This window comes from Linderina pennispora (assembly GCF_002104995.1).
Source record: "Linderina pennispora strain ATCC 12442 chromosome Unknown DL89scaffold_14, whole genome shotgun sequence".
NCBI lineage: Eukaryota > Fungi > Kickxellomycota > Kickxellomycetes > Kickxellales > Kickxellaceae > Linderina > Linderina pennispora.
Genome location: NW_024468262.1, coordinates 133,620 through 145,984, shown reverse-complemented (window position 1 = coordinate 145,984; position 12,365 = coordinate 133,620). Strand labels below are relative to the sequence as shown.

General features: G+C 57.1%; 4 protein-coding genes across 4 annotated transcripts; 2 read left to right on the top strand and 2 right to left on the bottom strand.

Moving 5' to 3' along the window:
- Positions 1 to 1,615: 1,615 nt before the first annotated feature.
- DL89DRAFT_324714 (phospholipase D) lies at positions 1,616 to 6,775 on the bottom strand. The gene is made up of 10 exons (XM_040891478.1): positions 6,361 to 6,775; positions 6,011 to 6,262; positions 4,815 to 5,973; positions 3,559 to 4,719; positions 3,426 to 3,527; positions 3,337 to 3,391; positions 3,052 to 3,290; positions 2,970 to 3,013; positions 2,287 to 2,914; positions 1,616 to 2,237 (listed from the first exon to the last, which is right to left on the bottom strand). The coding sequence occupies exons 1-10, from the start codon at positions 6,714 to 6,716 to the stop codon at positions 1,710 to 1,712; spliced, it is 4,524 nt and encodes a 1,507-aa protein (XP_040740712.1). The 5' UTR covers positions 6,717 to 6,775; the 3' UTR covers positions 1,616 to 1,709.
- Positions 6,776 to 7,150: 375 nt separating this feature from the next.
- DL89DRAFT_59234 (P-loop containing nucleoside triphosphate hydrolase protein) lies at positions 7,151 to 8,327 on the top strand. The gene has a single exon (XM_040891847.1). The coding sequence runs from the start codon at positions 7,550 to 7,552 to the stop codon at positions 8,111 to 8,113; it is 564 nt and encodes a 187-aa protein (XP_040740711.1). The 5' UTR covers positions 7,151 to 7,549; the 3' UTR covers positions 8,114 to 8,327.
- Positions 8,328 to 11,006, top strand: DL89DRAFT_59235 (uncharacterized protein). The gene has a single exon (XM_040891848.1). The coding sequence runs from the start codon at positions 8,542 to 8,544 to the stop codon at positions 10,984 to 10,986; it is 2,445 nt and encodes an 814-aa protein (XP_040740710.1). The 5' UTR covers positions 8,328 to 8,541; the 3' UTR covers positions 10,987 to 11,006.
- On the bottom strand, positions 10,988 to 12,284 carry DL89DRAFT_269798 (ornithine carbamoyltransferase). Its single transcript, XM_040888431.1, has one exon. The coding sequence runs from the start codon at positions 12,085 to 12,087 to the stop codon at positions 11,026 to 11,028; it is 1,062 nt and encodes a 353-aa protein (XP_040740709.1). The 5' UTR covers positions 12,088 to 12,284; the 3' UTR covers positions 10,988 to 11,025.
- Between the last annotated feature and the right edge of the window lie 81 nt (positions 12,285 to 12,365).

Here is a 12,365-nt window from a genome sequence, read left to right as displayed (position 1 = left end):
ACGGAAAATTGTAGAAGGCAGGTGCTAGCAATTGACGATATTTCTTGATCTGAAAAGAGAAGTACAGTCGATCACGTAGCGTCGATGGGGGAAATCGGTTTTCGACACCACACCCTGGTACACCTCCCGCACTTGGCTGGGTATCTCAAGCAAACTGTCTACGATACCATGGGCATTGCCATGGACAAGATCCAAGCTCAGCATGCCTGACTATTGCGAGTTCGCAGTCCAACATGCATTATCAAGACATTTAATCCGCCCACTTCAACCCTGCGACACGCTCCAACGACTTGTCGATTGCTGAGTGTTTCTGTTCCTGACAAGGATATCAAACTGATCATGCTTGCCCATATACACATCTTCCAACTGAAGGAGAACAGCAGGATACCCATTTCCTCGAACATCAGCCATGGCATTACCGACGTCTACACTGCTGCAGAAACACTTAGCTGATAAGCGGAGGAAATACAGTCACTGCTCAGCGGTATGACGGCAGAGTTATCCAATTATTGTCATGACAATCGGGTTACTCAAGTACTTGTCAAGCGAGCGCGCCTGAGATTGGCAGTGCGTTACAGCGATTCTTTTACCTGGTAGCAGGATGCTGGTGACTGGCTGGCTGAAATGGCTGTCGCCTAACTCATACAGGAAAGTCCTTGACCACGTATCAGGTAGGCAGCTAGCCACACATCCATATGTTTCGGGTTCCGCGCGAGAAGCTGGACGAGCTTCGCCTCGAGCTGCTGGAACATGTGCCACGCAGAGCCCGTCTCTCGGACAATGATATCTTCTGTGCAATTGGATGCAAGCTGAATGAGCAAGCGAACTATAGTACAGAGTGTAGAAACCAGGGCTAGCTAAGGGAAGCTCCTTGGGCGCAAGCTGGGGATCACCAGGCGGCCATTTTCTTCTGCTCCCGTTCGACCTTTGTCATCGCTTCGGAATGGAGTATCTAAATTGCATAGGCAATGCACTGCTGGGTATGGTAGAGGTATTCCCAGTTGGCCAGGTGCAGTCTCCGACCACCAACCAATCCCTTGCAAAGATGGCATATCGCATCCAGAAAGATAACTGACAGGATCACACCAGCAGCTCCTGGAATGGCAATGGGTATCACCGAAAGCTAATACATCCGATATTGGCACCTTCTTGAGTGGTATGAAATTCCGACGTCCATGCTTTTACTGCTAGCGTCACCCTGCATCAAACTATATCGCGCAGACTTTGGTAATAGCGTGCAGGTGTTTTCAACAGTTTGTCCTGGAATTTGTATTGGACACGTTTGTATGCTTGCCGCCACCTTCACCGAAACAGGGGTGTTTTCGTATTTGTTACTAAATTCACTGGATTCCAATGGTCGGCATTTTGGACAAGTCTTGGAAGGGCCTCGCCACGTTTGGTGTTCTAGCCATAAAAGTGCCAATGGATGTAGATTATCCAAGGTAGATTTCATGACATTAGGCGTTTCCAAGATAGCCATTGCTGAGCCTCCATTTGTAATGCGTGGTTTTATGATGAAGAGCAATACGGCAAAGTGTACATGTGCGGCTCTTCAACCACACGCTCTCCTCTGCAGCATCTGCAATGGTATGTCATGCGGAACCATACGTGGTTTCAAAACATCAAAAATATATATTATAGCGAAATGGCGGAAACTCGAACGGATAGAATAAACGAAAACACAATATTACATATGCGCAGCTAGTTGATTATGTGAAGACTTCCACAGGCACCAGCATCTCCTTATCGCCGAGCTTGACGCCCAAATTCTCGTACTTCAAGAAGTTCATCGGAATCGGCACCAAGTGCCCCTTCACATTCTTCAGAATCTCCAAAGTGTCGGCGGACGAGCGGCCAGGCAGTGCCTGACCATGCGGGACCTCTGGACCGGGGATAAACGTCTTGTACTGGTCAAAGGTCTCGATGGTGTTGTCGGGCACGCATCTGAAGATATCGCGGAAAATGCGCTCGTTGCCTTCGGCAGTATCCTGCCACATGGCGAAAAAGTCGTCCGACAGCGGGTCCTCGATCAGCTTCTTTGTGTTCCTGGTCCACTCAGCCCGTGCGTCGCTGTGCTTCGTATCCACAGGCGGCTTGCCCACATACATTTCGTTGATGTACCGCATCTGGTCGACGGAGTCCAAAACGCCAGTGTGCTCCTGGCACAGCTGCACGCGCAGGGAATGGGCGAATTTGGCGGCCTGGTATGTCCGGCCGTTCATGGTCGTGACCACTGGCTCGGTATCTTCGACAATCATTGGCGATTTCCGAGTCGCGGTTTCCGACCATTGACCGGTCGTTGATATTGGCCGAGCCCATGATCACATAGCGGTCATCGACAATCATCAGCTTGCAGTGAATGTAGACGAGCTCAGTGACGATTTGGTCTACAATCTCGGGTTCGGGCTGGTCAGCAGAGGCAGGAGTTCCACTGTACGTGTGGCCATGCGGGACTGGCGTCGGCCGCTGCTGCGGTGGCTGCTGTGTGGGTGGAGCGGGTGGCGGGGTGTCTGGCTTCTTGCCAAACACCTCGTGCTCAAGAACCTGGGCGCCAGTGCGTGACACGGGCGGGTATGTGTGGGTATGTGTGCCGGCAACAGTATTGGCACGGCGCGGTGTGCTGGTGGGCGCCTTGGACGACTTTTGGCGCACATGCCCTACAGCATTGGCGCCTGGCGTGGATTCAGCCTGGAGGCGCTCGCGCATATACTCAGCGCCGGCCATCTCGGGCAGCACGGCCATGGCACCACGGTCGGCCTGCTTGCCCTTCTCGTCCTTGCTGCCAAGGAACACGGGTGTGGCCGAATCGCCGGTTTCGCGCAGCGGCAACGGATGGACGTAGTTATCGACATCGGCCATATCCAGATGCACCTGCGAGCCGCCAAACTCCGAGTCCGAGTCGCGGTGGACCGAGCTCGGTGAGCTGGTTAATGCGCTTGTGTTTTGCGCCCATGACGTTCTTCTTGTACTGCTTGATGTGCTCTGTGCCACGAACCAGGTAGCGTAAGGCGGTCTTGCGGCCGGCCCTCGTTATCCATGCGCCGCATATACGTCGGGACGCGGCCAGTCATCGTCGGACAGCGAGTCCAGCGACTCGAGCTCCACATCCTGCGGCTGCTTGGCCCGGCTGCCCGACAGCAGGTTGGGCAGGGCAGACAGCGATGACCGGCGCTTCATGAATGTCGGCCGGTGCAGGTTGAACGACCTGCGGCCAATCATCGGCGGCTTCTGCGTCGGCCGCTCGATGTGCTCCGAGAAGCGCGTCATTTCGCGCGACCTTCTGGTGTTGTCTTCCATCGGGAACGTATCGGCAGCAAATGCCTGATCGGGTCCTACGGAACGAGTAGTCGTCGGGCATGTGCGGCGGATCGGTGAACGACAGGCCAGTGGGCTCGCCGTGAGGCTATCGTAGATTTTGTCGGCACCGGTGGCGGCGACGGGCTGCGCTGGGCCGGCGGTGCTGGAGTCTCTATGTGGACGCTTGGCGTGGCAGCGGCCGGCGACTTTGGGATGGTTGGCACGCCCTGCTGCGCCAGCGTAGCGTCGAAATCCGGGAACTTCCAGCGGTGCATTGCCGATAATATGCGACAGGTCCTGTTCGATGCCGTTGTCAGAGTACCGGCGAATGACGTCGTAGGTGCGGAGGCCATAGAAGCGGATGTAGTCGTGCATGTTGATGCCGTCTTTTTCAAGCTGGCTCATGATCGAGTGGTCGCCACGGCAGATGGTCTGGTACTGCCAGTGCATGACGAGCTTGAGCGTTGCGGCACCAGCGGCATTGACATCGCCTTCGAAGGCAGGCATCAGAGGCATGAGCACGATGACGCGGAATTTCTCCTTGCGGCGGTGCGCGCGCTTAATCCGGTCCACCAGGGCCTCAGCAATGCGGTTCTTGATTGTGTACCCGGAGTCCTCGCGGGCATTGGAAATGAAGAACTGGTTCTCAATGTAGATAAAGTGCTTTGCATCCCTGATCATCTCGCAGTACGCTGTGTGGATCGAGCTCTCCTTGCTGATACCCAGCGACCACTCCGCCGAGGAGCGCAGCACCTGGGTGCGGCAGGAACCGCGGTACTGCAGGTCGTTGCGGGAGACCGAATACTCGCCCTTGGGCATCAGGAATGGCAGGCGGGTCTTGGCCATGGCCTTGGAGCTCTTTAGGAAATTCCACCGCATGATGAAATGCCTGGACACGTCGCGTGCCGGCTGGCCGATCATGGCCATATGTACATCGTGCCAGGGCATGCGTGGAGTGGTGCGCCGGTTGATCAGCGTATCCTCGTAGTCGTTCACGTTGGCAAAGTCGTGGATGCGCGCGTTGTTGTAGTCCTGGCCAAAGAAGTTTTGCAGGTGCGAGTACGGCTTGCCCTTGTATGGCAGGTAGTAGTCGGCGAGCCGGTGGCCGTGGGTGTCGTAGCGGCCCCAGCAGAGATCCAGGCCGCCAATGAAGGCGAAGGTGTTGTCGACGATCAGCATCTTTTCGTGGTGCGCCCAGAACATAGTGCCTCCAGCCAAGTGGTCGGGGTGGCGCTGGACCATGATGTTGGGATGCAGCGACTGCAGCTTGCGCTTGGTGTATGCCGAATTGATGGTCAGCGACACTGTCACCTCCTTGTACACGACCACATAGATCTTGACCCCCTCCTCGGCCTTGCGCTTGAGCAGCCGATCAAGCCGGTATTCCTCGTTCTGCGCGTATGGGCGTCCGCAGGTGCAGTTCTGGCGAGAGCCACCAGTCCTCAATGTAAATGCAGTCGGTGGCATTTTCGATGGCCTCGGATGCAGCGTAGAAATAGTCGTCGCCATCCACGAACCAGATCACAGCGGCTGTTGTCGCGGATGGGCGCAAACGACGCAAACCGGTGCGGCACAGCCCATGCCGACGTGTTCTTCATCTGCTCAATCGAATGGCGCCATTCGTTGATCACGCGTTCACTATCGCTGCGCAGCTGGATCCGCCGGTACTGGTTCGATACTGTGATCCGGTACGGAAACAGCGGATTGCGGCCGGTCTTTTTGCGGAATTTGATGTCAAACTGCGAGTCTGCAAACAGCACGTCGGTCGGGTAGGGATCGGAGATGTGGCTGCAGAAGGCAATGTATGAATCACGCACAATCACCCATTGGCGCGTCCACCGCCGCAAGTCACGCGGGGTGCACCACTGGCCAGTCGTGTGCTCGACTCGCCTGTCCAGGTTGCCCTCCTTGCCCTTCCATCCGACATCCTTGACAATCGACACGGCGCTGAGCTCCAGGAACGTGCAGATCTCGTACGCAGGCCGCATGTTCATCGCGCGCAGCACCTTGATCAGATAGTTCTCGAGCGCCTGCTTGCGGTCAACCGTGGCCTGATTCATGCGGTTGACGCGCTGGTGGCCCGGCGTAAACGACTTGGCCTTTTCGATGGCATACGAGAACTGCTGCGGGAACGTCGGCAGCTTGTGGACGCGGCCCTGGAACTTGCGCAGCGTCAGCATGGTGTGCAGGGTGATGAAGTCCTGGAGGCGTCTGTAGATCACCCATTTGATGTCACCGTACTGGAGCTCGATGCGGACAACAAAGTGGTGCTGGTCTTCAGAGTCGAAGGTGGTGCCAGAGACCGTGACTGCAAGCGAAATCGCATCGAAGATGACTGGCGGGGCGCGGTGGCCGTGCTCATCGCGCATAAAGTAAAACATGGGCACGAACAGCGCGTCCTGCAGGAACGGGAACATGCCATTCGGGAACGAGCTCTTCATCTTCTGCTGGGGTTTGCGCGTCATCACCGAGGCCTTGAGAACAGCCCGCTTGAACTTGTGCCGGAGCTCCTCCATGCGCTTATTTTTGTTTGTCTTCTCTTCGTCCTCCTCGCCCCCCGTCGCGCTAGATGAGGACGATGCCGACGACGGTGCCGACGATGAGCGGTGCAGACCCTCGCTGTCCTGGTGCAGGAATCGTGTGAATTTGCCCATCGACGCCGCTGCGCTCTTGTTCCTGTGAATTGCCTTCGCCGTGGTGATTGTGAAAGTACCGCAGAAACGTCGGGTGCTCCTCATCGTCATCGGGCGGCGGCTTCATGACCTTTTCTGGCGGCTGCGAGAGCTCCTGTGGATCGGGCGGAATGTCGTAGTGGGTGTTCAGCTGCGTGGTCGAGCCAATGTGGCTGTTGGCGTACTGAATAGCCGAGCCGGTTGACGACGCGCCGGTGTCTGACCGCCCGCGGTTATCGACCCCGCCACGTGGGAATCCGCCTAGAGCCAAGGCATCGCCAGCATCATCAGACCTAATATTAAAGTGTTAGTATGCGTTCGCGAACCTGCGCATATGGACACGTGGGATGCGCATGAATGGTGGGAGGGGGCGAAAGATGGATAGGCTTACTCGTCAACATACTGAACGTCTTCGTGCAGAAGCGTGTCTTCGCCGATGCCCGGCACCCGCGACTCGGTGTCGCCGTCTGGTGCTGGGCTGTGCGTGTGTTCGGCCGGGTGCGACTCGGACCGCTGCGACATGTTGCGGAACAGCTTGTCCCAGCCGCTCTGGCTCCGCTGGTGCGCATACGACATCCGGTTTGCTGTCCTTCTGTGCTGCTGTCCGATGGTGCCCGCACGCGGCGTCGTGCTGTTGGTGCCGTGCTCGCTTATTGCATGCTGCACTGCTGCTGTTCCAGTTGTTGGCGTGGAATTTCTTGCTGCATCTAGCGAATGCCGCGGTGGCTCGTCGGGTATGAACACCATTGGCAACAAGCAAAAATGACGAAAAGAATAAAGCGAAAGTGCCAGGGGCGAAAAAGAAAAAAAAGAAGAGGGAGGAGACCGGCCTAGCAGTCCCTTGTCCGCCACTATTTGAAGGTGCTGAAGCGCGCTTGGTGTCAGACTGTCGCCGTGGCGCACAAAAGGAGAAAAATACCGATCAGTGGTCGGAAAAAAGTTGGTGCTATGTTCCCTGTAGTCCAAGCGCCCCTTTGGGCAAATGAGAAGCGCCGCTTGGACCGATTCCTTGCCAGCGGTCCACAGAGTGTAACAACGAATCCCTTGGCATGAATCCCCGTTGACTTCCCTAGAGCCAGGGGCTGCCCTTTCCCAATGCAAACAACCGGCTGCGGTAGGAAATGGCCAGAGGATCTACATGCTGCCCAGTAGCAATGCGACCTCGAGGGGCCACGTGAAAATCAGATGATTGGTGCTGCTGGGCCGAGCACTTTTTCTTGTTGACGCTTCTATTTTTTTGTGCGATACTGTGCTTTTGCCCTTTGGCCCCATTTTACCTCTTCGTTTTGCAGCTTTTACACAGTTTTTTTCTACCTGCTACTCTTACTATTTTCTCCTGAACAGGTATGACAACAGCGCACACAGCCGCTATTGGAAGACACAGGATTGCACAGACTTTGGCGCATTCTAATCAGCTGCATTTCAACTCTGTAGAAGGGAGCCCCCACTTTGTTTTTCTAATTGCAGAGCCACGGGCCAAAACACCGGGGGATTGGGCTTTTATATCTCTGGAGTAGCACCCGCACCAGCAAACCTATATTTCTGTACTATACACACAACCGCAACAGGCGGAGACACACATGGCATCGGTGATCAAGGCGATACTGGACTGGCTCCGGAGCCTATTTTGGAAGGAGGAGATGGAGCTAACGCTGGTCGGGCTGCAGAACTCTGGCAAAACAACACTAGTAAATGTAATCGCATCGGGGCAGTTTACAGAGGACATGATTCCGACGGTGGGCTTCAACATGCGCAAGGTGACCAAGGGCAACGTGACGATGAAGCTGTGGGATATCGGCGGCCAGCCGCGGTTCCGGAGCATGTGGGAGCGATACTGCCGCGGGGTGAACGCGATAGTGTTTGTTATCGATGCGGCAGATCATGCCAAGCTGGACCAGGCGCGGGCGGAGCTGTGGAGTCTGCTGGAGAAGCCGCAGCTGGCAAATATCCCGGTGCTGGTGCTGGGCAACAAGAACGATTTGGAGGAGGCGCTGAGCGTGGAGCAGCTGATTGAGGCAATGAACCTCCAGGCAATCAATACGCGGGAGGTCGCGTGCTACTCGATTTCAGCCAAGAACCAGGTCAACATCGACATCACCCTGAAATGGCTCATTGGCCATTCGTCGTCGGCATCGGCATCGTAATGATGCTTCCCCCGTTTTCGCTTCTTTTTTTTTCCCTGTTGCATAACCCAACCCCCTTCTCCCCTTGCTCGGTCGCTGCTGGAGGGGAGGAGGAGGTCGCAGAACCCAATCTGCGTCGCTTTGCTTTTGTTCCCCCTCCCTTTTCTCTTTCTCAATTCTTCTCTCTGCTTCACAAAGGTGCTAATAAACCAATGGCATTTGCAAACTCTCAAATACCCTTCTTGACAGCCGTGTTGGTGACATGCCCGGCTTGAGTGGCAGCGGTAATGGAGCCAATGTAGATCAGGGGAATTGCGTGCCATGTGGCCTTTGAGCGTGCTATGTGATGATGCCAGCGGGGTTATAAATAGCCAGCGCGCGTGGCGGAGAAACAGCCCATCTCTCCTTCAGCTTTCCCGCACCCTTATTCCAGCACCTCTCCTTTCAAGATGAAGCAGCTCAGCGGATCCTGCCACTGCGGTGCCATCGCGTTCACCTTTTCGACCCATGCGCCAGCGCCCTTTATGCGCTGCTACTGCTCCATTTGCCGCAAGACGTCTGGCGGCGGCGGCTACACAGTCAACATGCTTGGGCAGTACGCAACGCTCAAAGTCACCAAGGGCAAGGACCTAATGAAAAGCTACCGGGCTGTCAAAGACAAGACGGCTCCAAAGGACCAGCAGGTGCTGTGCCAGGACCGGTTCTTTTGCCCCACATGTGCCTCCTATTTGTATGCATATGACGAGCAGTGGCCAGAGTGGTTCTACCCGTATGCGTCGTGCATCGATACGGAGCTGCCAAAGCCCGAGCGCGTCACCCACATCATGATGGGCAGCGCAGCCAAGTGGGCCGTGCCTGAAGACGGCGAGAGGTACGACGAGTACCGCCATACTCGCTGGAGGAGTGGCATAAAACCCACGGCTACTATGTTGACTAACATGCTGTTGAAAATCAAAATACTAGCCGGAAAGCGAATTTTGAAAATAAACAAAAAGTTTTTCTTGGTGGTCTTTACGCCTGCTGTTTTGGCGGTCTGTCGGACTTTCTCCCCTTCTCTTCCCCACTTTTTCAATCTTCCAAATACTCGTTTTTATTTTCTTCTTTCTCATTTCCCATATATATTTTTCCACCTTCATTGCATTTCCATACTACCACCTAATATTATGAACACTGAGGATCCAGCCGTGCTAGCCAGTCCCCCGCGTCGCACACGCACGCGCACTGCGCTCGGTCTGTTTCCGCCCACAGACGCCCCCCAACGCAACGCGTCGCTCAGTAGCATGGAGCCGGCCACAGAGCCCACGCCGCGGCTCAAGCGCACCTCATCATCGTCGATCCGACGGCAGACGATGGAGGAGACGCTGCGGTCGATCAGCCGGCAGTACGGGCGGCGGCGGCGCCTAAACTCGACGGAAGCAAGCGCACCGACCAGCGCAGCCAGCTCGGTGACGGGCAAGTCGCGTGGGCCGGACACCAAACGACGCGGCGACTCGCGCGCGCTATTCGCAGCAACCGCCCAGCCCTCTGTGCAGGACGGGCTGGTGGCCGAGCCGACATTCAATGTGCCGCGATCCTCGGGCTCGTCGATGCTGGCGCACCAGATGATCCTGAGCGCACACAAGCTGGCGCAGGAGCCGGAGAAGGTGCGGCCGCGGGCGTCGATGCCGGTGATTAACGGGGCACGGCGGGCGCCGCAGCGCACGCGGTCGCATGTGTCGCGCGGGCGGCAGGACGAGCTGTCGGATGCGCTGACGATGAAGAGCGTGGAGATTCGAGGGGGCAGGATTGTCTTGGACGATCCAAGCAGTTCCGAGAGCGAGGGAGAGCCGCCCAAGACCGCGTTCAGGCGGCGTGTGGAGTCGGTGGGGTCGACGGCCAGCGAGTATATTGCCGCGCTGGGCGAGGAAGAGTGGGAGGAAGGGATGCGCAGGCGGTGGTATGCGCGCCGGTGTCTTGGGCTGCGCCAGCCGTTTGATTCTCTGCACCGGCTGGCCAAGGCCGAGCACACTTCGGCCAACCCCTTCCCGCTGCTGAGCGATTTGAGAAGGGTACTGGGCGAGGCCAGGTGCGAATTGGACGGCCGAGCCGTCGATGTATTGCTGTGCTCTGAATCAATTGTGGTTTGTGCGGCCGGTCCCGAGGACGAGACGCCGCAGGAGCTGAGGGCTGTGGATTTCAGTGACGAGCTGGTGGTGCGTGTGGACGACAATGACGAGACGCTGGTGCATGTGTCTGACGACGAGCAGTCGATGGTGCTGAGATTTCCCTCTGGGGGGCGCCTGTGGGTGGAGCAGGCGCTGCAGGCACGCACGCGCCTGGAGATACTCCTGCAAGACCTGCGGCTCGACGAGGAGGACTATGTGGAGCGGCCACCGGTTCCACTGCTGGCACGTGGGCGTAGCTCGATTGCGGGCTCGGTGGCCAATGCCGAAAGCGTGACGGCTCTGGGCTCGCGGCTCCGCAAGCGCCAGGCGCAGGGCGGTGTTTTGTGGGTGCCAGACCACGAGACGTCGGTCTGCATGGTCTGCCGCAAGACTGCGTTTTCGATGATGGTCCGGCGCCACCACTGCCGCGCATGCGGACTGGTCATTTGCTACCGCTGCTCGACGGTTGAGGACAAGCGCAGGCTGTGTGTGCGGTGCTCGGGCCGTCAGGGCGCGCTGGTGCCGAAGCCGTCGCCGTCGCTGCATACGCTGGGCAGAAGGGCGGCCGAGTATTTGCCCGCGGGCGACGTGGTCATGCAGATTGCTGCCCAGCGCGCCGCGGCGGTGGTCGATGGCTCGGGCGTCACTAGAGTCAAGCCGGACCGTCATGCGAGGCGGCCACTGTCGACGGTCCTGTTTACAAATGCCGATGTCGACAATGTCGATGATGGCGCTGACTGTTACAAGTAGAGCTTTTTTATGACTACAACCTAATAAAACAAACTGTCTTTAGGCTCGCTTGGAGAACAGCGCACTGAACGCGGCGAGGATGGTCCACTTGCGGTTCTCGGCCTCCTGGAACACAACCGACCGGTCCGAGTAGAAGATCTCATCAGACACCTCCTCGGGCTTGCGCGGCAGGCAGTGCATGAAGATCCAGTCCTTGTTGGGCTTGCCCGCATCGACCAGCTGCTGTGTAACCTGATATCCGGCGAAATCCTGCAGTCTCTGTGCCTTCTCTGTCTCCTGGCCCATGCTGACCCACGTGTCGGTGACAATGATATCGGCGTTCTGGACTGCCTGTACCGGATCAGTAAAGTACGACACATTCGACTGCGCCTTGTCGGCATCTGACTTGGCCATCTGCTGCACCGACTCGGGGATCGGGTACTTGGACGGCGTGCACACGTTCATGTTGATGCCGCATTTGGGGAACGCCGACAGCATCTCGTATACGATGTTGTTGGCGTCACCGACCCAGGCGACGTTGAGACCGCGAACCACGTCGAAGACCGTCTTGGCCTCGGGCTTGCGCTTGCCAAACACCTCCCAGATGGTCAGGAGGTCGGCCAGGATCTGCGTCGGATGGTTCTCATCACACAGAGCATTGACAATGGGTGCCGACGAGTACTTTGCCAGGCCTGTGATCTCCGAGTGTGCGCCCACGCGGGCAAACAGCCCGTCGACCATGCTCGAGATGACGATTGCCGAGTCCCTCAGCGACTCGTTGACGCCCAGCTGGATGTCGTCCTTGCCGAGGAACATTGCGTGACCGCCGAGGTACGCGATCGAGGTCTCACTAGCTACGCGCGTGCGCGTTGACCGCTTCGAGAACAGCAGCCCGATGGTCTTGCCCTTCAGGGGCTCGTCGGGGTGGAAGGCCTGTCCGTGGTTCTTGGTCTTGTCCTTGAAGTCGGCAGCTGACTCGACCAGGGCCGCGATCTGCTCCGGCGTGTAGTCTGCTAACGAGATCATGTCGCGCGGCAGCGTCGAGAGTGCAGGTGTGTGGAGTGCGCGCACCGACGACCCGTTGGTGGCCATAGGAATTACAGACGAGGCAAGGCGGGGCATGGGTGTGAATAACGGCTTGAAGGCGGAAAGTTTGGTAAACATCTGGAGTGAAGAGGTCTTTGCAATGGGGAAAGAGATATCAGTGGAGTGGGCTTTATATAAGCGCGTGTTTCTGATTCACTGGGCGTTCTAGGCTCGCTTGTCTTGCTGATAACGGAAGCGCCGACGATTCGGGAAGTTGGGTGAAGATGTGTCTGGGACAGAGATAGAGGGAATCCTAATCTCGGTCCAGTATCGAACCTTTTAAAGGTCCATTTCCGTCGCTGTTGATCCACTTG